General features: G+C 41.8%; 1 protein-coding gene across 4 annotated transcripts in view; it reads right to left on the bottom strand.

The window, feature by feature from the left end:
- SLC7A2 (solute carrier family 7 member 2) overlaps positions 1-22,877 on the bottom strand; it is a 71,876-nt gene extending 48,999 nt beyond the window's left edge. Inside the window, exons 1-2 of one of the 4 annotated variants that reach the window (XM_043893486.1) lie at positions 22,729-22,874; positions 2,568-2,750 (exon numbers count right to left, since the gene is read on the bottom strand). In XM_043893486.1, coding sequence (XP_043749421.1) covers positions 2,568-2,576 — 9 coding nt within the window. In that variant the 5' untranslated portion in view covers positions 2,577-2,750; positions 22,729-22,874. Of the gene's footprint in view, positions 1-2,567; positions 2,751-22,320; positions 22,383-22,728 lie in introns of those variants that run through there. The other 3 variants (XM_043893489.1, XM_043893488.1, XM_043893487.1) reach the window with 3 other exon arrangements.
- Positions 22,878-23,121: the final 244 nt, after the last annotated feature.

Genomic DNA, 23,121 nt, shown 5'->3' on the forward strand with positions numbered 1-23,121 from the left:
ACACAAATGCACGGGAAGAATGCCATGTGATCACAGAGGCCGAAACTGGAGTGATGGAGCTGCAAGCCTAGACACACCAAAGACTGATGGCCAGCACCAGAAGCCACAGGCGGCAGAGAGGGGTTCTTCCCTCCAGGTTTCAGAGAAGCACGGCCCTGCTGCCTCCTCGAGTTGGGCTTTCAGTTTCCAGAAATCTGAGCCAAGACATTTTTTGTTATTTCTTGTTTTGTGTTTTAACTTGGCTCTGCTGGGTCTTGGTTGCAGCATGCAGGATCTAGTTCCCTGACCAGGGATCGAATCCAGGTCCCCTGCACTGGAGTCGCTGAGCCTTAACCACTGGACCACCAGGGAAATCCCCATTTTTTGTTATTTTAAGCCACCTAGTTTGTGGTACTTTTTAACAGCAACCCTCAGAAACCAATACATTCCTTTACACTAAGTTTCTGGAAAGCAGGGTCTGTATTTTATCGATTTGCTGCATTCCCAGTGTACTCCCAGTGAGGAACAGAGGACAGCTGTCAGTACACACATGTTCACTGAATGAATGCCCCATCCTTTGTTTGCAGTCAGCTAAAAGCTTCAGGTCTTTTTTTCTCAGACATCTACATAGACTGTCTTCATGATTCCATTTTGTTTCACTGATTATTTTCAAGCCTCAGTTCAGAACTTTAAGTTTCATATTATTTGGGATTCTATCTAACACAAATCTATCCATCAGAGTATCAAGCATCTTACCTATCTTCATGTCACTGCAAATTTAACCAGCATGACTCCTATCCTGATCCAAGCAAATGATAAAAATGTGAGAGGGAGAAGGACAGAGTACCATGGCACGCCACCACCAATGTCCCTCCAAGCCCTTATCGACCCATTCATCAACAATTTCAGTATACTGTGCAAACAACTAGAGACCCACATTTCTCTCCAGCTTAGCCCAAGGTTATCACAACACATGATATTAAATGCTTTGCCAAAATGCGAATTATCATGCTTAAACTTTTAAAATCCACCATTCTCGTAACAGGTTAAAAAGTGGGTATGGAGTTTGTTAGGCATAACTGTTCTTGGTGAACTCACGATGCCTTGTGGGAAGTGGTCACTTTTTTCCCAAGAATGAACCACATAGTCCTAGAATTTCGCTGATGAACTGTATCCAGCTCCCTGATTTGTGGTTTCTAGGATCTGCACTGGTCTCTGTTTTGAAGACAAGGGTCACTGCTTCTTTCCTATCTGTGCTCCCTTTCGTGTAGTACAGGGCGCCTCCAAGATGACAGATGTTCACTCCAGACTCATATCCACAAATTATTTTAATATTGCAAGATGTACTTCATCCAGGTCTGAAACTGTGAGCTACTTTTTGTTGTTGTTGTTTTGTGAGCTAGATTAAAGCAGCTGCATTCTTTCTTACCCATTTGGGCCTCAGCCTCCCTTTTGGGTATCTGTTCTATCTTCTTTTCTTCTCAGAGAGCCAACTTTCTCCTAAACACAAAAGCACCTCTGCCTTCATCTACCGCTACCATTCCAAGGTCTGCTTTTCTTCTCCTTCCTGATTAAATACTTCATAAAGATTCAGCTCAAATGTTCCCGTGCTCTTTTTCACAGATTCATACGTTGTTCCCACATCTTTGAAGCCTGAGCCCCTCGAATTCCGGTGACAATCACCATGAGCCTTCCTGGTGCCTGCCATTCTCGGTCCTCACACTGAGTACTTCTGACTAGGATTCTGATTGTACAGTTGTCCACAGGTATCCTCAGGGGACTGGCTCCAGGGCCAGCCACAGCTACCCAAATCCACAGATACACGAGTCCCATAACCCACCCTGCATATTCACAGGGTCCCTGTTCTTGGGTTCAGCATCCATAAGTGTAGAGGGCCAACTCTACTTGCACTGTCTTCTTTCTAAACAGGATTACCTGTTAGGGTTACACACAGGCCATGGGACACCCCAGGTGGCTCAGAGGTAAAGAACCCACCTGCCAATGCAGGAGACATAGGTTCGATCCCTGGGTCAGGAAGATCACCCGGAGAAAGAAACAGCAACCCACTCCAGTATTCTTACTTGGAAAATCCCATGGACAGAGGAGCCTGGCAGGCTACAGTCCAGGGGGTCACAAAGAGTCAGACATGTCTGAGCAATTGAGCAGCACAGTCCATGAAATTATTTTCATATTTTCTCTTGAGTATTTTTAAATACATAGACTGAGTCTGCTAGATGGTCATTAGGAAACGTTCTAAGGTTTAAGCAAATGATTTCCATGTCACCAAAAGACACACATTTTATGAATATTACCAAAAAAGCAGAGCTTGTGCAAATTCTCGAATGCCCTAAACTCTTACTACTCAGCTTCTCTATTTTATTTATCTAACGTCAACAAAGACCAAGTTTGTTTAAGAATCTTTCACAGGAAGGTTTCAACGAATCCTGCTTGCGGGAAGGTCGCTGTTTGCAACCAGCGAAATGTTTCATCATCTTCAGCCCTCACACCAACCAATTGCTTGATGTCCTCTGAACACAAGCTCACATGCACTCAGTCCCTCCCAGAGCACACAGAACGCAGGATTCTACCATGATCATTAGAAGGCAAGCAGTTCATTGACGAGTCAAATCTGGCAAACAAATCCTTCTGGATTATCACTTCCGCCTTCCTCTGGACTTGCCACACGCCTACAGTTCTCCAAACTCATATCTGTGTAGTGTCCTTTTTCTAGGACAGCTTTCTGTGGGCGTAAAGATAATTTACTGAGGCATCTGAAAAAAAAATGCAACAAATACTAATAACTAAATCGCAATTTTTGGCCACTTTCTTGTTTCATATTCTAGAGCCTGTTTATTTGGCTTTTAAAAAGACTTCTAAACACCTCCTTTTTCCTCAAATAGAGAAATGCTTCTAACCAAAATATTATTTCTAATGGGGCAGACCAAGGGCCTAGCACATTGAAAGCACTCGGTGAAGGATACTATTCAGCTTGAAAAATTAAAGCAAACTTCTCTGGTGGGCTGAAAGGATCACAGCATAAATGGAGCAAAAATGCGGGGGCGGGGAGTACACAGAAACATGGTTCCATGCTGGGACACAACTTTATCTAGGTGCGGGGAGAGTCTACTTCTGAGTCATCTTTGATCCTTGCCCCAATCAATAATTTTTGGTAATTTTTCCACTTCCAAAAAAGTGTTACCGCTGTACACGGCCAAGTAAGCGCAGGACGACTGAACACGTACGCTAAGACCTTGTTCCTGGTCGCACACTGGGCTCTGCGAAGCTGAGAACCCAGGCTCTATCTCAGGTGTCCGTGTGCGCGCCCATCACATGTGTGCCCAGGTAACCATAGGAGGTGTTGCAGACAAACATCTGAGAAAATACGGTAGGACAGAGGAAGGATCCTGCCCCCTCCTGACCAGCTACCAGGGTGGCAAAGCAGCGCAGACAGCACTCAGGCCCAGCACCCAGGCCCAGCCCTGCTTCTCTGCGGCCAGCAAGGCTTCTCACCTCTCGGGGCCCCGGCAGACCCTGGATCCTTTGCATCCCCTTGCCTAAGAGGTTGTGTTGCTACCACCACAACAGTCTTCAGGGCACAGTCTCAGTGATATTCTGTGGCTTCAGTTAAAAGGAATCCCAAACGCAATTTCCCTGAGCATGGCCACTGGGTCCTATCTCCTGAAAGAAGGCCCCAGCAGAAAGGGGGCAGATGAAAGCACTAAGAAACGCATCCTCATATGTGGGTTTCATTTTGTCCTTTCTTAACCGGCTACCCATTAGCCCCTGCATCATTCTGGGCAGGGACACAAAGTAAAAAAGCCAGGCTTTCTTCAAGGCTTCTCGAGCCTTCCTCCTCAGCCAAGCGTCTCCCCTCACCCTCTGGAAACGAGAGCCGTGCTGCCGGAGGGACCCCTCGTCCCACTGGCGTCACCTCTGGGCTGTGTTCTCAGCGAGCAGGTCCGGCCCAGGGTCCTGGGCCCCTGGATGGGCGGCGATTCTGTGGGGGTCTGACAGCAGAAACCCCTCCGTGTGAGTCCTTAACCAAGAAGCTGACAAGCTAACAGGAGGGAAACAGTGTGCTAGAGTGAAACATGGAGAAATGATCCGCATCCTGCCAAATTAATCTGGTGTGAATTATTTCCAGCCCTACACAGCCCCTTTCCCGTCAATCACACAGAACAAACACGGGCCAGCCGCAAGTTCTTCTGTGTGTGGGGAGAAACAGAAAGCAAGTCAGATCTTGCCTAAATTCTATAAGGACTTCTCTGCATTTTTTCTGAAGTGTAAATATGTTTTTGACCTCCCTCTCATCAAAATGATACAATTTCATATTTGGAGTATGTTTTTCCTAGGAGGGAAGGACTGTAAAAATCTCAAGGAGTACAAAAAAGATAAAGAGGGGGAAAATATAGTTATCTGGCATATATTAGCCTAATCAATAATGTCAACAAACTAGTAAGAGTAAATACCATCATGGTACTATGTGTTTTCTTTCGAACTCAAATTGTATCTAAAAAATGCTAAGCCTGAAATAGGTTTATAGCGGGTCATTTCGGTAACATTCATTTTGACTCCAGGTTAAAAATTTAAGTAACCTTAAAACAGGTAACAATTGATTTGCTTTGAAGATATTTTAAATTTTTATATAGCATTTCTGTGGTCACAAATCAACCATGGAGTATAAAATAAACATAATACTCTACCAAATATATATCCTCTTTTTTCAAAGACCTGGAATTTACAAATAAGAAAACACTAACACTACTGCCTATGGCGACTTCATTTCTTTTTGTAGTGGGGGACTTCTAACACGCTTGGTTACCTCAATTAAAAATTTCTGTGAACACCCTTCTTATTGCTATAACCTCAGTTCATTCATAGTTCTCACTTCACAGGAGCTCAATTATTCCCTCCTGCAATTCAGACACCTCACTTCCAACCAAATTCAGTTCAGTTCAGTCGCTCAGTTGTGTCCAACTCTTTGCGACCCCATGAGTCACAGCATGCCAAGCCTCCCTGTCCATCACAAACTCCCAGAGTTTACTCAGACTCATGTCCATCGAGTTGGTGATGCCATCCAACCATCTCGTCCTCTGTCATCCCTTTCTCCTCCTGCCCCCAATCCCTCCAAGCATCACGGTCTTTTCCAATGAGTCAACTCTTTGCATGAGGTGGCCAAAGTACTGGAGTTTCAGCTTCAGCAGCAGTCCTTCCAATGAACACCCAGGACTGATCTCCTTTAGGATGGACTGGTTGAATCTCCTTGCAGTCCAAGGGACTCTCAAGAGTCTTCTCCAACACCACAGTTCAAAAGCATCAATTCTTTGGCACTCAGCTTTCTTCACAGTCCAACTCTCACATCCATACATGACCACTGGAAAAACCATAGCTTCGACTAGACCAACCAAATTACAAACTCTTTATCTCATCATCCACAGTCCAAACTATGACCCAACCTGTGTTTCCATCCTTCTCTTCTTTAGGATTAAATCAGTTAAGGCAAGTAAAGTGCTTAAAACAGTGCCTGACACACAGGAGGTGCTCAATAAATGTGAGCTATTCCTATTATTCCTCTTCTCTTTCCCTTCTTGCCCCCCTCCCATTCCCTTACATTCTATCTTACTTTGGTCAAAGAGAAGTGTGTGTTTTTTTGCCAAGAGATCTCCCACTTTTCAGAGTTCTTTGCTCACTCTGTTTCCCCATCAAGAATGCCTTTCAAGCCTCAATCTCTGTTTGTATCGGGTTGGTTAAAAAGTCTGTTTGGATTTTTCTGTAACATCTTATGAAAATCCTGAATGAACATTTTTGGCCAACCCAATACATATCCCTTTACTCCTTTCTCAAGATCCTTTTCAAATCCTGCCTTCCTCATAAAACTTCCTCATGATTCCCTCAAGCAGAAGAGACCCCTCTTTCAAAAGCCCGTTATGGTCTGTTGACACATCCATGTCTCTGGATGGCATTCATCATCTGTGCCCTGATTGGCGCATTACATGTATTTGGCTTATCACCCCATTCCCCAACACATATGCATGTGATAAGCCTGCAAGGCAGAAACTTTGTTCTGTGTTTCATCACATAACCCCTTTGGGAATTACCACACATGCCTGAACTGAAAAAGATGCTAAAATATGTTTAATTTTCTGAGGTGAAAGTCATTTCTGTCGAGAAAACCAAAGTTAACAGAGGTGAAATATCAGCTGGCATGTAACAAAGTCAGGCCACAAAATCAAGTCTGACTCTCCACAGTAAGATGTACGATAGGCGTGAGCCTTTCAGAAGCAAAGGGATAAAGTCTCACAATGTTTCTGCTTTGTTACTGCTGCTGACGTTTTGGCGGCTCTGTGCCATCTAAGGAGACAAGTGTGAAGCGTGTCCTTCTGCCGGAGCTCAGGGTTTCCATGCTCGCTGTCTCCTGGACCGAGGAGGCAGTGCTTGGACGAGCAAAGAGCTCACCAACGTGTCCTGCTAGTGAAGCCCGGGCAGTTCCCTGCCAATAAATAGTCCAGTTATGAAGCACACATTCTAAACTGAGATGAAATACTATCTAGAGCATGCCTTAAGGAAAGAAACTTGTCGCCACGGCTTGGTTAAAAGCCAAGGTTAGCTAACAGTTACATCATGCAGCTCAAGATAGCTTGCTGAAGAGAACCTCAGAACGACAGAGCTATGGGATACTGCTCCTTTAGTTTAGTTTTCCCCTTGCAGGGGAAAAAGAAAAAAAAAGGAGTAAACACTCGAGACTATTCTCTGGAGAGAAAAAAAAAAAAAAACCCATTGAAAGAGAACTTCATTTATAAGCAAGGCCATTTACCACAGGCTCTGGGAAATGAAAATAAAAAGTAATCACTGGGGTCACTCATTGCTCTATTATGTTCTGGGCACTTGACATACATTATTTAATCCTCACAACCACCTCAGAGGAACCGCTGTCCCATTCGCAGGTGGTGAGACTGAGGCTCAGAGGTGTTAAGCAACTTGCTCAAAATCGCAGAGCTAGATATGAGGCCAAGTTCTGCATAGCTCCAAAGCTCATGCCCTTTTCTTTCTCTGCCACATAACCACTTCTATATGAAAAAATGCAAGATTCCAGCTGCTCCCAGGATCCTGGCAGACCATCTAAGACCCAGCCCATGATGAAGGGCAGCACCCAGATATCAAAACTGTATCTGGCAGGCTTTGGAATTTTAAAAACCTCATCTCATCTCCAGTAGTGTTTAACCTTCCAAATTCATGAACCACTACTACCTTAAGATTGAAAGTGTAATAGTTATTAAAATTTAAGCACTGGGGAGATTTTGCAAGGACCATTGAACCAGAGATGTATCATAACTTATGTCTGTATTTAAATTCTAACATATATTAAAACTCATTACTTCTAGCTACAAAAATTTCCAACAATCTCATAAAAGAAGGCTTCCTGCAAATTTTACGATTTTTATAAGAACATGCAACATTTTCTGAAACACTGTATTCATTTTGCAATTTATCTAGTTCATTCTTTATCCATCTCTTGGGTTCTCAAATATCTCAGATCCTTAGTTCTTCTCATATGTCTGAATTCAAAACATATCCCAGAACAAATAAAGTCTTAGGCCCTGCAAATCACATCTTTCATGTTTTCATTTTGCTTAGATTTTATTTCAAATGGCTTCTGATAATATCAGAGACCTTTCTCTCCTATTACCAGAAGTTCTTCTGTGGTCTCATTTTGTGCCTGGAAATAAATTGGTATAATTCGGTAGAAGTCAACATTATTTTCTCAGTCCACAGAAGGAATCTGTTTGAAGGCATGGAAAGGGAGAAACAAGCAGAGATACTATAATTCTTACTTAATACATCATTTTAAGTTTTCATATAGGTTTTTCCAGTAGTCATGTACAGATGTTTGAGAGTTGGACCATAAAGAAGGTGCCTAAGAGTTGATGCTTTCAAACTGTGGTGCTGGAGAAGACTCTTGAGAGTCCTTTGGACAGCAAGGAGATCAAACCAGTCAATTCTAAAGGAAATCAACCCTGAATATTTGTTGGAAGGACTGATGCTAAAGCTGAAGCTCCAACACTTTGGCCGCCTGATAGGAAGAGCCAACTCACTGGAAAAGACCCTGATGCTGACAAGACTGAAGGCAAGAGGAGAAAGGGGCGACAGAGGATGAGATGGCTGAACAGCATCATCGACTCAACAGACATGAGCTTCAGTGAACTCCAGGAGATGGTGACGGACAGGGTAGCCTAGCATGCGATAGGCCACGGGGTCACAAAGAGTCAGTCATGCCTGGGCGACTAAACAGCAACAGTGAAAAGAGTAAGACACCACCCAATTCCAGGCAGCACACCCTACCTAACAGTGTTCCAACACATCAGCAGCTGCCTTCCAAGAAAGGCGTCAGGTTGTCATTTTAAACAGAGGACACGTGATTCAGAATGATTCAGAAATGTGGGGAATCAGGTTTAGTTAAAAGGGTGTTAGCTAAATTACTTGGTCTGCCAACTCAGGTTCTATTATTTAAAGATACAATTTCTTTTTTTATGACTAAGTTTCTCATAATTTTCTGCATAGGTATAAACCAATAGTCAGATATTAGGTAGTTATTTTATACCAAAGTCCACCTTGCCATAAACCTCCCATGCCTCACCTTCCAAAAGAGTGATAATCATGTAAGTTCACAGTGACTAGGGAAGAAACCCACAAGGTATATCCTCATGATATAGATGGGGTATTGCAGTCTTGTTGTTCAGTCGCTCAGTCATGTCTGACTTGTTGCGACTCCACAGACTGCAGCACGCCAGCTTCCCTGTCCTTCACCGTCTCCTGGAGTTTACTCAAACTCATGTCCATTGAGCCAGTGATGCCATCCAACCATCTTATCCTCTGTCATCCCCTTCTCCTCCTGCCTTCAACCTTTCCCAGCAACAGGGTCTTTTACAATGAGTCCAATTACAGCATTACATATCCATTACTCAGATCAAATAAATATTGATTTGGTAAACTCTTAAATTTAAAGGTTCACTGTGTACAACAAATCTATTTTTGCATTAACAACTGCAATTCCTCTTTCTCTCCCCTTCCCCTTGTACTCCTATATGGAATGTTTAATTCTGAGTAGCAGGTAATACGACGTCAACCAATGTAACTATCTATCACATATAAGACAATCTTCCACAAAACCAGAAGAGCTCTATCATTCACCCACTTTGCCCAGAAAATCACAATATTAAATGCTGGGAATATTCAGATCACACACAAACAGAAGATTTTTTTTCTTTCTCATGCCAGCAAAATGTATCAGTCTCCACTATCTTTATCCTCATTACTGTTATGCTCCCAAAATTTAAGGAAGCTGTGATTCATAATTTAAAAAAATATCAATAGAATCTGTTTGGAGATGAGGCTTTAGTTGATAGTTTCCAGTTGAATATTTTTGGCTGAATGAAAGGATAGTGAAGCAAGCCTAAGAGATGAATGTGAGATCCAAGCAACAGGGAACCCTTTTCATTCAACCCTTGAGTTTTGCTTCCACTCCGAGTATCTTTAAGAGAGTAGGGAAATCTGGAAAACCTGAAAATGTAGGTCATTCCAGAATCAGATAGTTGCAGGGAGTAAAGTCCCATCAATAGCTGCTATATGAGTATTTCCCAACCTCTTTCTGTGTGTCCTTTTAAGAAAGGAAAATACGTTTGGAATTGCTATACATGCCAAGGTTCTGACATATTTAAAGAGATCTAGAATACAAATATGGGTTTACTGGGCTGCAGTCTCATTCCACAATGCAACATTCTCACAATGTCAGCAACTCTGCTCAGTTCTTTTTGCCTCTTGACTTCTTAAAAATAATTTTTATTGGAGTCTAGTTGATTTACAGTGCTGTGTTAGTTTCTGCTGTAGCAGAGCAATCAGTTATACATACACATATATCCACTTTTTTTCAGATTCTTTTCCCATACAGGTCATTACAGAGTATGGAACAGAGTTGCTTGTGCTATACAGTAGGTCCTCATTTTATACATAGTGTAGTGTATGTGTGTATATATGTCAATCCCAAACTCCCAATTTATCCCTCCCCACCCTCCTCCCTTGTAACCATGCTTGTTTTCTACATCTGTGAAGCTATTTCTGTTTTATAAGCCAGTTCATCTGTACCATTTTTTTTTTTAGATTTCACATATAAGTGTATATGACATTTGTCCTGACTTGCTTCACTCAGTACTAGGCAGTCTCTAGGTCCATCCATGTTGCTGCAAATGTCATTATTTTGTTCTTTTTTATGGCTGAGTAATATTCCATTGTACATATGACCTCATCTTCCCTATCCATTTCTCTGTTGCTTGGTTCTTTTTGTTTTATCAGTCATTCTTCCCAGCTCCCAGTGCATGTTTTGGGGCATGTAGTGTTTTTAAAATTGATTGCTCTCTAGTTCACCACAGTTCTCAACCATTCCTTACTATGTTGCACTAACCTGTTTTACTCATTTGTATTACATGCTTGGACCTGGGGAATTGGGACCCAATCAACGGGAGACCCTGTGAGGTCAAGTGTGCCTCACGAATGTGCACGGCTGCTCTGCTCCCAAGTAGTTCTACAAGGACAGCTCACACACTCTTGCAGGGAAAACCAAGACTAGTGTGTGTCTTTGATATTTACATGCTCTCTGTGAGTTGAGATAAGCTTTGGATTTTCCTTTCTGAACTATGCTGTTATACAGATGTATTGGGGATTAAGTTGTTAACAACAAAATGCTGTTTTCTCCACTTATAGATAGTCTCAATATTTTGCCTTTAAATATGAACATTTGTCATTTATGATGCCAGTTAGGAAATTTTTATTTTCCTTCAGCGATGTCTGCACATGTATAATCTCCAGCTCACTCTTACATACACACCTGTGTGGAATGGTTAGGCATGGTTCTGCTTGAAATGAAATGTGTAGGCTTCTTCTGAGCTAGAATCTCATGGCTTATTAAAACCAGCAATGCTGTATATTATGCCTTTAAAGACACCATGGAAAATACAACTCAGGAAATAACTGCAGTAGATGTTCTGTTGGATAGAATACTAGAGAAAAATGATTCTTCTCTGCCTTAAAACATCATTCTACCCACATCATTTTGGGGAGTGCAAAAAAGTAAGATTTTTGCACTCATTTCACTCAACAGAAATTATACTTAGTTCAATAAAATGAGCACTTTTCTTCCAATTCTTGCAAATATTCTGAATTCTGATTCATGCATACAAAGTTAGAAGTGAAATTACATAGCTCAAACTTCACTGATTTCTCTGGTCTGATATGTAATCAATTAAAATCGTATGTGATGAAATAAAGGCCCAATCCTAAAACAGAGGTCTCTTGAACTTCCAATTACTGTTGGTACCAACTACTACAGATGTTCCCGGTACCCCTCACTAGACAAGTTACCTCCACTTCACTAATACCCGCCTTAAGTCTCCATTACCTCCACTTTCCCACCACACAGAGGCATCAACTCCCAATGATGAACAGGGCTGGTGATGATGAATCAACAGAAAGTCAAATATAAGACTGCAACTGTTTATAATTCATAAAAATTAATCTGCTACTATGTCTACTAGTTCAACGAGATAAATAGTGCCTTACGCTTTCAAAGTCGCTGGAACAATTCTTTTGGGAAGCAGAGCATTCAACACAGAGTTAGCAATGCAGTAAGTATAGAAAAATAATTTACAAGAATAACTTTTAAAATTATAATGGTAGGCTGTTTGTCTTTCGCACTTCTTTTGCACTCAGTAGCAAAAAAGACCAGAATAATGTAAATATGCTATTCATTATTCAGAAAGTTCATATGATCTGTTTCAATGAGATAAAGTGCATTGTCAACAGAAATTTTATGCATAGTCTGTTCTTTTTTTGTTTGGTTCACTGAACTAAGTGCAAACCATCTGTTAGTTATGATCAGAAAAAGTAAAAATCCAAACAGATTTTTTTTTTTAAATATAGCAGGACAGCACTCCAAACAGAACTTGTTTAAAAACCACCATTTACAAGGCATAAATCCTAATGACGAGATGGTTGAAAACCCCTGTGTAGTCTTTTTATTTTTAGGTTAAGATTACATTTGGGGGCTAAAATACGCTACTTAACAAAGCTGTTCACCTCATAAACTGATCACTACTACTAAAATGTCTTATCAAATATGTTCATTTCCAAGAAATTTTAACATATAAAAACTTTTTTAAGTTAAAATTGCATTTTGATCCCCATTTCTAAAATTCCTACAACCTTAGTGTATTATAGTTACTATGACTTGCTTTTATGAAAGCAGGACGCCCTGATAGAAATCAGTGCTTCTGTTAAGTCAAGACACTCGAAATCAAGTCTTGACTCTGCCCCTAGCAGTTCTGACCTCAGATAAGTTACAACTCTTAAGATCTTAGTTTCTTAAACTATTAAAAGAAGAGTTCTAAAGTGTCATTCTCAGGAGCTTACTACCCTTCTGAATCTGCCTAGCACTGTGCTTGGCACATACAGACAGCAATGAACTCAGTAACTGTCCATGGCCAGGGGAATGGGAGATGAAACCAAAGGAAACCAAGCTTTCCTTCCAAAGCTTCGGAAACTGCCCACAAGACAGCTTTCAGTGTATTGTTAAGTTTAGAGCATGGAATACAAAACTCACTATCACAAGAGTTTCTCACCGTCTTCACAGTGGTAGAACCAAACTTCCAGGATGCTGCGCCTTAATGGTGTATGATCATCTAACGAAAAACTAATTTTTTTTTTTAAAGGTGAAATTCTAAGTTATCAGAGAGTTTACAACAGGCTCCAGCCCAGGACGTGTTCTAGTACTACAAATTTTATCAACACCCACCACATTGTTTCTCCACAGCCTGGAAATGCACTTTGTGCTATTTTCTTGATGAATACTGCACACAAATCCTACTCCGCCTACACAACCACTGTGTCACAAGCATAATGCATTTAAAAGAGGATTTTAGCAACAAAACATTAAAGACCTGAACCACTTACAAAGCAAGTTTTGCAAAAGATAAGCATTTCTATACAGAAACCAACTTAAAAATTCTTTACTCTGCTTTGCTACTATATTGTGCGTGTGTGTGTGTATGCGCGCGCACGCAATTGCTCAGTTGTGTCTGACTCTTTTGTGACCCCATGGACTGTAGCCCGCCATATTCCTCTGTCCATGAGATTCCCCAGGCAAGAATACTGGAGTGGGTTGCCATTTCCTTCTCCAGGGGATCTTCCCCACCCAGGGATCGAACCTGCATCTCCTGTGTCCCCTGCACTAGCAGGCGGATTCTTTACCACTGAGTCACCTGGGAAACCCATAGGCACCTTATTAAACAAATACAACAAGTAAAAGTTTTCAGTGAGTTTATACTTTGAAAGCTAACAAGGCTCTACAGTGATATGTCTTTATTATGACCTCTTTAGTTCTATTAAACTATAACTTTATTAAATTCCAGATGTTTCCACAAGAAGATCCATGTCAGAATGATATTGAGCCATACGGTTGGATTTTAAATGTCATGCTAAAGGTGTTACAATTTTAGATAAGAAAAGAGAGCACTGATTATTCTTGTTGCTGTTGTTCAGATGATAAGTCATGTCCAATTCTGCGACCCCATGGACTGTAGCATGCCAGGCTCCATGGAGTGGGTTGCCATTTCCTTCTCCAGGGAATCTTCCCAGACCAGGGATCAAACCTGTGTTCCCTGCATTAGCAGGCAGATTCTTTACCACTGAGTCACCAGGGAAATCCAATTATCCATTCCTTTTCCTTCCCATTTGTGATTATAACTCATCAATGATCTGAGCTAAACTTAGAATCAAATTTATTTCCTGGTTCATAGGTCCTGGTCCACAGAAATCTGTGTATTTGAGAACTGGAGAGAAGAATTCTGAAAATTCTGGAGGAATTTGATGCTGTTGACAATTAAAGTCCCAAGTATGCCTTCAAGTTCAGGGAACTGCTTCCACCATGGCACACACGGGAATGGTCATCACTGGGTTGTTGTCCAAGCTCTCTAACTCAGAGCTCCCTGCGGTCACCCTGACCTCGGAGCCCTTTCTCAGTGGCCACAAGCAATGTTAAATCAATAAGGGGAGAATGTATGCCCGAGAATGCCCCATCATGCCCAAAGGCTCTCTCCTAAGATAGTTTTCCCAGGGGCTGAAATGGCTTCTGAATTTCAGGGATCTTAGTCTGGATTGCAGGAACCCTAGGTGTCCACTTGGTGAAACTCAGGGATTCTTGAACTCTCACGGGGTAGGGGCATTTTATATGCATGTGTGTGGTTTCTTCTTTCTTCTACAGAAGTATAAACTTTATCAGAATTGAAAGAATATTAATGGAAAAGTTCCTTCTCCATGTATCAAAGAACTGTAAGTAGTTCAAATACAGTTCATGAAAATTGTATGAAACTTGTCAGGAAGGCTTTCATTAGAAAAGACAGTAAGTTAATGTAATCTTTCCTTTTTCAACCTGAATCGCTTTAGTTCTCCCACATGATTCACTTGTCCAGTCCTTCAGGAGTTGCACAGTTATATTTCAGAGTCTGCTTATAAACAGCATGAACCTCACATCATAAACATTAATATGATTCTACAAAAAAGAATATGACCTTAGATTTCTCCTCCAAATATGTCTATGTAACCTTGTAATATAGATTAAAAAGCCAAAGAGAGGAAAGCAGTAACTCTGAACACCATGAAGCTCCACAGAGACTCAAGGAGGAGCCCTGCCCGCCTCTCATTCACCTCTTCAGACACATCCGCACACAACACGCAGTTCATGCTCAGTGCTTACTCCAAGGGCTGAGACTCACTAAAAAACTCAGCAGGGCCATTTAATTTCAAAGGGAGAAAAAACTCTCAGGAGGTTTTAGACTTGGATGAAGGCTGTTACTCCTTGTATCAACTCCTTCCTGAAAGTCTAGATCAATGTAAAATATCAAAAATTAAAAATTGAAACAGCAATCTCACTTTGCCAGATAAATTATAGCCAACTTACCTTTGTTTTCTAGCATAGGCTGCCTTGGGACGTAGGTAAATTCCTAATGTCCCCCAAACACTCTAGAATGCTGATGAGCCCTTAGGATGGAATATCAAAGCTTACCCCAGCCTCCCGAAAAAAACATCTCCCAGACAATTGCTCAAATCACAACAGAATTAAAGAGGCCACTTAAAACTTGGCATATGGAAATACAAGTATAAAATTATGTTGTTTAATATGATCATTAGAGTAGATAAAAAATCTATACAGCATAGTCTAAAATTTTTGGATACAGGCTTTTCCCAGAGAACACCATATCAGGAAGTTTTCATGTGGACTTTTATCAGGATAAGCACCTAAGTAAATTGCCAATATCCTGTGAACTATAAGCCCCCTGCAAAAATAATAAGTACTCTTTGCTTCAAAAGATGAGGAACATTATGAGAGTGAATATAAAGGAATTTTAGGAGGGAAAAAAACCACCATCTAAAGAAAGATGTCTTTCTGAATGAAAAGAAAATTTCATTCAGTACATATGTACTCCACTTGAAGGAAAAACACAAAGGACACATTTGTGAAAACTTCATTTACTAATTTATTTAGGGGAAATTTAAAATTGTATTTATTCATATATTGTTTTAAAATCATAATACAGTGAGATTCCACCCATCACCTGACCCAACAATCTAAAATGGGTAATGTTTACTGGACATACATGAGCCTACAAAGGCAGGACCAAGTGTATTGTAAACAAAGAATTATGATTAAAGAAATTCAGAGCACCTGAGGTCCATTAAACAAAAACTCTGTGAAGTGATTTTTACCGAGGAGAAATAAATTCACTCCCAGATTCCTTCAAATAAAGACTTGCCTATTAGACTGAGAATGTAAGTCAACTGTCTGCCCCCCCCAACACACCCACCGCCACTCAAGAACAATTATCAGATTTTTTTTTGAAAAGGTGCATTCACAAGAGTCTGAAACTCAGAAGGTAAAATAGTGGTACCCAGCTCCACGTCTTCATAGAAATTCTCCTTGTATAGTACAAGAGCTCTGCTAAAGATGACCATAAATATATTTCCTGTTATATAACTTCTTTTAGAACATTCTTTCTTCTTCTGGGTCAAAGATAGGAACTGAACTGAAGGTATTTCTTTTTAACAAAAGAATTCATCCCTCTCTTAACATGGAACTGAAAAGTATCTCTTCAGCTACCAGCATTTTTCATCAGTCCTCTGTCCAGTCTAAGCTGAAAGCCCAGACTGGCACCAACACCAAACTGCAGACAAGGACTGCTTTCCTGGACTTCAGAGGGACTCCTTCAGGAGAAGCAAAGCAGGAGCGATGGCTGAAGGCCTCTTGTGATCTTTATATTCCTGACAAGGTCCCTTATGGGTTTTCAACTCATTAAGTTTGTCATACATGCACCAAGCTTAACCAACAGAACAACTCAACTGTCGAAGTGAGAAGTTAGCATAATCTCATGTTCTTAATTTGACGGCTCTTTTGGAATGATTTTAGTCTTCACATTTTCCACCTAAAACATAATCTTCTTATGTGTTTTAATTTTCCTCTAAGACCTCTCAGAATAGTTTGAATTTTTAGTTAAACATCACAACTTTCTTGAGTGTCAGGGTAATAAATGACAGGCAATTCTGCCAAATGATTTCACTTCCATTCAGTTCAGTCGCTCAGTCGTGTCCGACTCTCTGCGACCCCATGAACTGCAGCACGCCAGGCCTCCCTGTCCAACAGCAACTCCCAGAGTTTACTCAAACTCATGTCCATCGAGTCGGTGATGCCATCCAGCCATCTCATCCTCTGTTGTTCCCTTCTCCTCCCAACCCCAATCCCTCCCAGCATCAGGGTCTTTTCCAATGAGTCAACTCTTCGCATGAGGTGGCCAAAGTACTGGAGTTTCAGCTTCAGCATCAGTCCTTCCAATGAACACCCAGGACTGATCTCCTTCAGGATGGACTGGTTGGATTTCCTTGCAGTCCAAGGGACTCTCAAGAGTCTTCTCCAACACCACAGTTCAAAAGCATCAATTTTTCAGTGCTCAGCTTTTTTCACAGTCCAACTCTCACATCCATACATGACCACTGGAAAAACCATAGCCTTGGCTAGATGGACCTTTGTTGGCAAAGTAACGTGTCTGCTTTTTAATATGCTGTCTAGGTTGGTCATAACTTTCCTTCCAAGGAGCAAGTGTCTTTTAATTTCATGGCTACAATCACCACCTGCAGTGATGTGGGAGCCCAAAAAAATAAATCTGACACTGTTCCCACTGTTTCCCCATCTATTTCTCATGAAGTAATGGGACTGGATGCCATGATCTTAGTTTTCTGAATGTTGAGCTTTAAGCCAACTTTTTCACTCTCCTCTTTCACTTTCATCAGGAGGCTTTTTAGTTCCTCTTCACTTTCTGCCATAAGGGGGGTGTCACCTGCATATCTGAGGTTATTGACATTTCTCCCGGCAATCTTGATTCCAGCTTGTGCTTCTTCCAGCCCAGCGTTTCTCAAGATGTACTCTGCATATAAGTTAAATAAGCAGGGTGACAATATACAGCCTTGACGTACTCCTTTTCCTATTTGGAACCAGTCTGTTGTTCCATGTCCAGTTCTAACTGTTGCTTCCTGACCTGCATATAGGTTTCTCAAGAGGCAGGTCAGGTGGTCTGGTATTCCTATCTCTTTCAGAATTTTCCACAGTTTATTGTGATAGCCAAATGATTTAGTTAAGTATTATTGCCTTTTCCCTCAAGCAAATTTTGGTGAATAAATGCTCAACCAGAACTCAAGGCTAAGTGACCCATGTTTCACCAAGGAGTAACTGGAGGAAGAGTGATAGTGGTTTTAACAACAATAATAGTAACTGTAATGGTGAAGACAGTAGTACCTGAAATTCACAGAGCATTCAGTCTATGCCAGGATCACAACACATACTGTTAAAAAGAGACCTCTCCACCTGCTACCTTCAGTTCTGTGAATGGCTCACTCTCTTACCATTGTGTGTGTGTACTTATTAACCCTTCAGTGGTGGTCAAAGCCCAGGGAACAGGGACCAAGTCACTCACTTATTCTTTGCTTCTCTACAGACTCTTGATCTGGGCCATACGTATTTATAACACAAACTCACCCAAAATGGATTAGCTAACTTCCGATCGGGGAAGACTCCAAATGGATTATCTTCTAGGATATTCTCAGAATCAAAGTCATATTTCCCATTCCAAGGGACTCCTTATGTATCAAACCAATATTCAGTAATTTGATTGCACATACAATTGCTAAAAAGTATAAATTTTGCATGATAGTTTCACAGAAATAAATCCCCACTAAGTGGATACTTTTTTTTTTAAAGAAACCAGACAGGATGAATGAGGACTGTGCGGAGAACAATTCAAAGGCTATACATACCGTGGGGAAAAAAAAAATCTTTGCATGTGATACAGAGATAATATGCCACCCCCAATGCTGAAATATATTTCGAATTCTAGAGATTCTAGTGTTATTTTTTAAAGTAGAAATTGAAGAGCATTCTGAAAATCTGCTCCAAGTTCATATTGAGGGAGTAAATAAATAAAGTTGAACATGCAAAGAGAACCTATTCCTTCCTTATGGTTCAATATATAGTAACTATTCATTCCACTAGTGACTATCATCATTATCATCATTTGCCAGATGACAGCTAGGTATCAGAGTCAAGTCAAGAAAAGACCCTAACCAGTCAGCTTTTATCTTTTAATTAAGATCAAGTTACAAATCCCACATAGCATATTTTTGCCCACAAAGGAGTAGAATGAACAAAAAATGAGCTTGAAGGTTTATGTCATATTTGATTTCTTAAAGAGATAAGCATATATTTTTAAATGGAAAGACCCAGTAAAATCTGGGGGAAAAAAGATGGGCAACAGTTTAAGTGTGGGAGCATCTTAATTACAGTATTATTCAGCATCCCTGGAGACATCAAGGTCTATCCACTGTGATCACTAGGTCTCCACTGCAAGGAAGTGGGCTTGGACAGTGTAAACGCATTGTACTAGATATGACTGTATGAAGATTTAGGGAGCCTTGATGAAGCCAGAGTGGGCTAAGGAAAGAAAAGAATTTTCCCCACAAATGAGGGAAAAACTAGCAAGAATCAACAAGGAACATAAAAATTCTTTGTTGTGTATTGTTCACAAACTATTCCAAAAATGAACATAACACAGGGCTCTTTTTTTTTTCCCCCAAGCTCCTGGAAGAAAGGTTATAAAATCTTCTTATCTCATCCACCTCACTGCCGAATCCCAGATAATACTCAAGTTCTGAACAGAGGTGCCAGTATGCAGCACAAGAATAGGTGTGGGCATGTAGGCTTTATTTATTTATTTTTGTAGTGGGATAAGGAGATGGCATAAAATTAAATACATGACATTCGCAGCACTAAGTCATTACATCAACCTTAGATGTAAGAAACTTCGAGATTTTTCAACAAAGTATTCATATTCATACACACTCAGAAAAACAAGAGAACCAGACTTTTCTGAGGCAAGATAACCAAAGCAAAATTCTAAATAGGAACAGAAGAGATGTGACCCACATGTTCAAGTTCAGACTTGTAAACAAAAAACACATTAACTCAAAGCTTAAGTCAATACTGACTATACTCACCAATGAGGTTAACTTAATGGCAGCAGAAGCTATTCTCAGAATCACTGAAAGTTTAAAAGAGCCCATTAGCACGTGAGAAAGTATGCTGCTTGCTTCCACAGATTAATATAAAATAGCTGTTACTAAATTGGACAGAAAAATTAAAAGGTAAACCATGTTCTGATTAAGTCAGTTAGTTAGAGCCTGATCAACTAGGTACAGCCTGGTGAGGCTGAACTCCCAACTGTTGCTTTGGTTTTATCTGCAGCATCTACAACATTTCCACAGGTACCAGATTTTATAAAGCAGCCAGAAGGGCAATGAAAGGAAAATATAAGAGAAGTCAGGACAAATTTGTTACTACCAGTCAAACAAAATCACCAAAGCACATGTACTTTTGATGACAGAATAGTAAGAAGCATCATCTTCATATTTTAGAGAATGTGTTCATTGCTTGCTTTCTGGTGTAGAGAGTACTGAATTCATCTGTTTATAGGTGTTGTTACTTTATATAAAATGACAACAAAATTAAAAATTACTCTTAAAATCCATCAATGGTGAATTTCCGGAATGTAAAATGATTGTAGTATCCTTCCAAAATTGGGGCTACACGTTACTTTTGGATGTCTAAGGCTTGGTACAGAGTAGGGACTCAGTACTTTCCTTTGAAGACTGACATAACACCCTTTCTTAAAGTACTGAACTCAGTGGCTTTCACTCTACAAAAAGAAGCACATGTTATGTGCCAGGCTGTAAAATGAAAAGCTATTACCACAGAAAACAATGGACAGAACAATTTCATTGGTCTCTTTTTCTTATCCAGGCTATGTCTACATGATTTTGAATATTCAGATAAAGGTGTAGGAATGAGTTGACTACTTAAGTTTTCAAATCATTTAGACAAGTGGCATCATGTCACTGAAATCTTAGTTAACTGAGCTTTTCAGAATTTAGTTGGGTGACAACATAGCCAAATGTACACAGAGTACTAAGGATGTGAATATGCAGAAATATATTCAACTGAAAATGTTGCTTTTGATCTAAATGTATGATTTGCAATAAGTATTCTACAAGAAGCCAGTCCATGAAATCAATGTATTCATATCCTGTTTGAGGAAATAATAAAACAAATAGCAACCTACAAGGTGTTTTCAAGGTTTTGTTCTGAAAGCTGGTCATTGAAGGGCATCAGAATAAAACCAGCAGATGGCTCTGAACACTTTAAAAATACATACATGTATAGAGAGATAGATATGGATATACAGAGCAGTAAGCAAATATAACAAAACAGAAGTGAAGACAGAAACTAGGCTCAATAGAGAAGTCACCAAAGGAAAATTAAGAGGCAGGGTCCATCTGAAAAATTAAGGCTAAAAAAAGAGAAATGCCACAGAAAGGCTCCATGTCTGGCCAGAAGAGCCAGGAGAAACAATGATAAACGACCCAAGGCAGACAGAGAAGAGAATGAAGTGGACACTCTAGAAAGGAGACCAGGCACCCCCTACTCCAAGAAGGTGAGTAGGTTTGCAGTGGGAAGCAAGAAACATGAACTTCAAAATCCTTCAGACACATATGTCCCAATGATAAAAACATATGAGCATACAAGACCAAAACCTCCAGAGTATTTTCAGATTTTCAGAACTCCAATAGCTACCATCTCTTCCCTTCCAGCCTCTAAATCCAGGGATAGTGATTAGAAACCTTGGAATCAAAAGGGTTTTACTGACAAGCTAAGTTAACTGAGGCCAAGGATTCTGCAAACTCAATCTCTGGAGACACCATGGTCTCCAAGATCATGTCACACACCCCAAAAGATTAAAGTGCCTTAACGTAATGAAGTTCGAGGCATAGAACAGAAAACAAATGAGGAGCAAGGGAGGAAATGCAAAACCCTAATAAATAATGTGGCTTGCACAGTCATCAGGGGAGCCAAATAGCAACTTTTCAGGGGAGAAATTAAAAAATGCTTATGTTCTTCTGCACATGTTCAGCTTTAGTGCGATTAAAAGAAAAAAGGATTTAATATTACAAAAAGGGAAAACAACTATTAATACAAAATTAGCATATTCTTACCCTGTACATCCTCTAGAAGAAGATCACAGGCACCAATGTTGGTAATTTCGTGACAAAATAATTATTACTCATGCTGGGGGGGGGGGGGCGGGTGAGGGGAAGAAGTGACAGAAGTTTTAAAGACTGCCTGGAGCAAGAATTAAAAATATTAAGGTATAGGCCACAGACACACTAAGTTCGTATCTCAAGTCCCCGCCAGGATTCCGACAGCTCTGCTTAAATAAAATCTGACGATAGCCCCCAGTTAAAAAGATGAATATTTCTGAGAAACGACTAGATAAACCTTATCACCAGTCGTAAACGAGTCACCTAAACGGTTTTGAAGACAGTTCTGCATAAATATTTGAGAGTTCGGATACCTGAAAACTTTTACTCCTGAAATCTGGGTAGTTTCCACCTCAAACGACTGACGTAACTCTGAGAGCGGATTTCTTGTAAATATCGTTAAGATGTAGTCTCTGAAAAGTTGCAAAGTTCTCGGCTACCCGGAGGCTGAGTGGGTCCCTAAGAAGTCAAGAATGGTATTTGGAGTTCAAGGCTGAAGACCGCAAGAAATAGGTTTGAGTCTAGCCCATCTCAAAAGGGTTTAAAACTGCACCCATATACTTAAAACTCCCTCAAACGGACACCACGACGGGCCATCTTTACCTGTCCCACCAGTCCCGGGCAGCTCGGGGTGTGAACGGACTTGCAGAGTTCCGAGCGGGGTCCTGTCGGTAACACGAGAGCCCCCCAGGGGACCTGTCAGCATGTAGAGCCGGCGAGGCCTCGCTGTCCCGCCCTGGGGTGGGGGTGCCCAGGGACCCCTGAGACCCGAGCGGTCACCGGGACCCGCGGCATCGCCACGCTAGGCCACCCCCACTCCCCGGCTTCCCCAGCACCTGGGACCGCGCCGAGACTCCCCGTCTCCAAGACGCCGGAGCGCGGCCTCCCAGCAGCTGCGCGCAGCTGGACGCGGCCCGGGACGCCCCCGTCTCGGCTCTTCCCCTCAGGCCCCGGTACCCAGGCCGCCCCTGCCGGCGGCCCCTCCGTGCCGCCGGACACTTGGCAACTTACTAGGCAGTGCGTGGTCCGCGCCGAGGGGGCGGTGGCGAGCGAGCGGCTGGAGCGAACTCAGGGGACTGAAGAAGCGGCTGCCGCCTCTCTCTGTTCGCGCGGAGAAAAGCGCCGGGGCCGCAGCGCCGCGGAAAGCGGGCTGGGCACGTGGGCGCCGCGGGTGTAGCCGCGCGGGGGGCGGTGCCTGGCGCTCGGGGGCGGGGCCTGGCCCGCTGGCACCGCCCCTACCCCTCCCCTCCCCCGCGCCCGCCGACCCCCGCCGGAGCCCTCCTCCCGCGCGCACCGTCCCAGCCGTGCGGGCCAATCCGCGAGGTGGGCGGGTCCGGCCGCAGCGCCGCCGGGTCTGTCCGCCGCCGCGAGCGCTGGGCACGTGGGCGAGCGCTCTGCCCCCGG

Source organism: Cervus elaphus, chromosome 32, assembly GCF_910594005.1.
Source record: "Cervus elaphus chromosome 32, mCerEla1.1, whole genome shotgun sequence".
In the NCBI taxonomy this organism is placed as follows: Eukaryota; Metazoa; Chordata; class Mammalia; order Artiodactyla; family Cervidae; genus Cervus; species Cervus elaphus.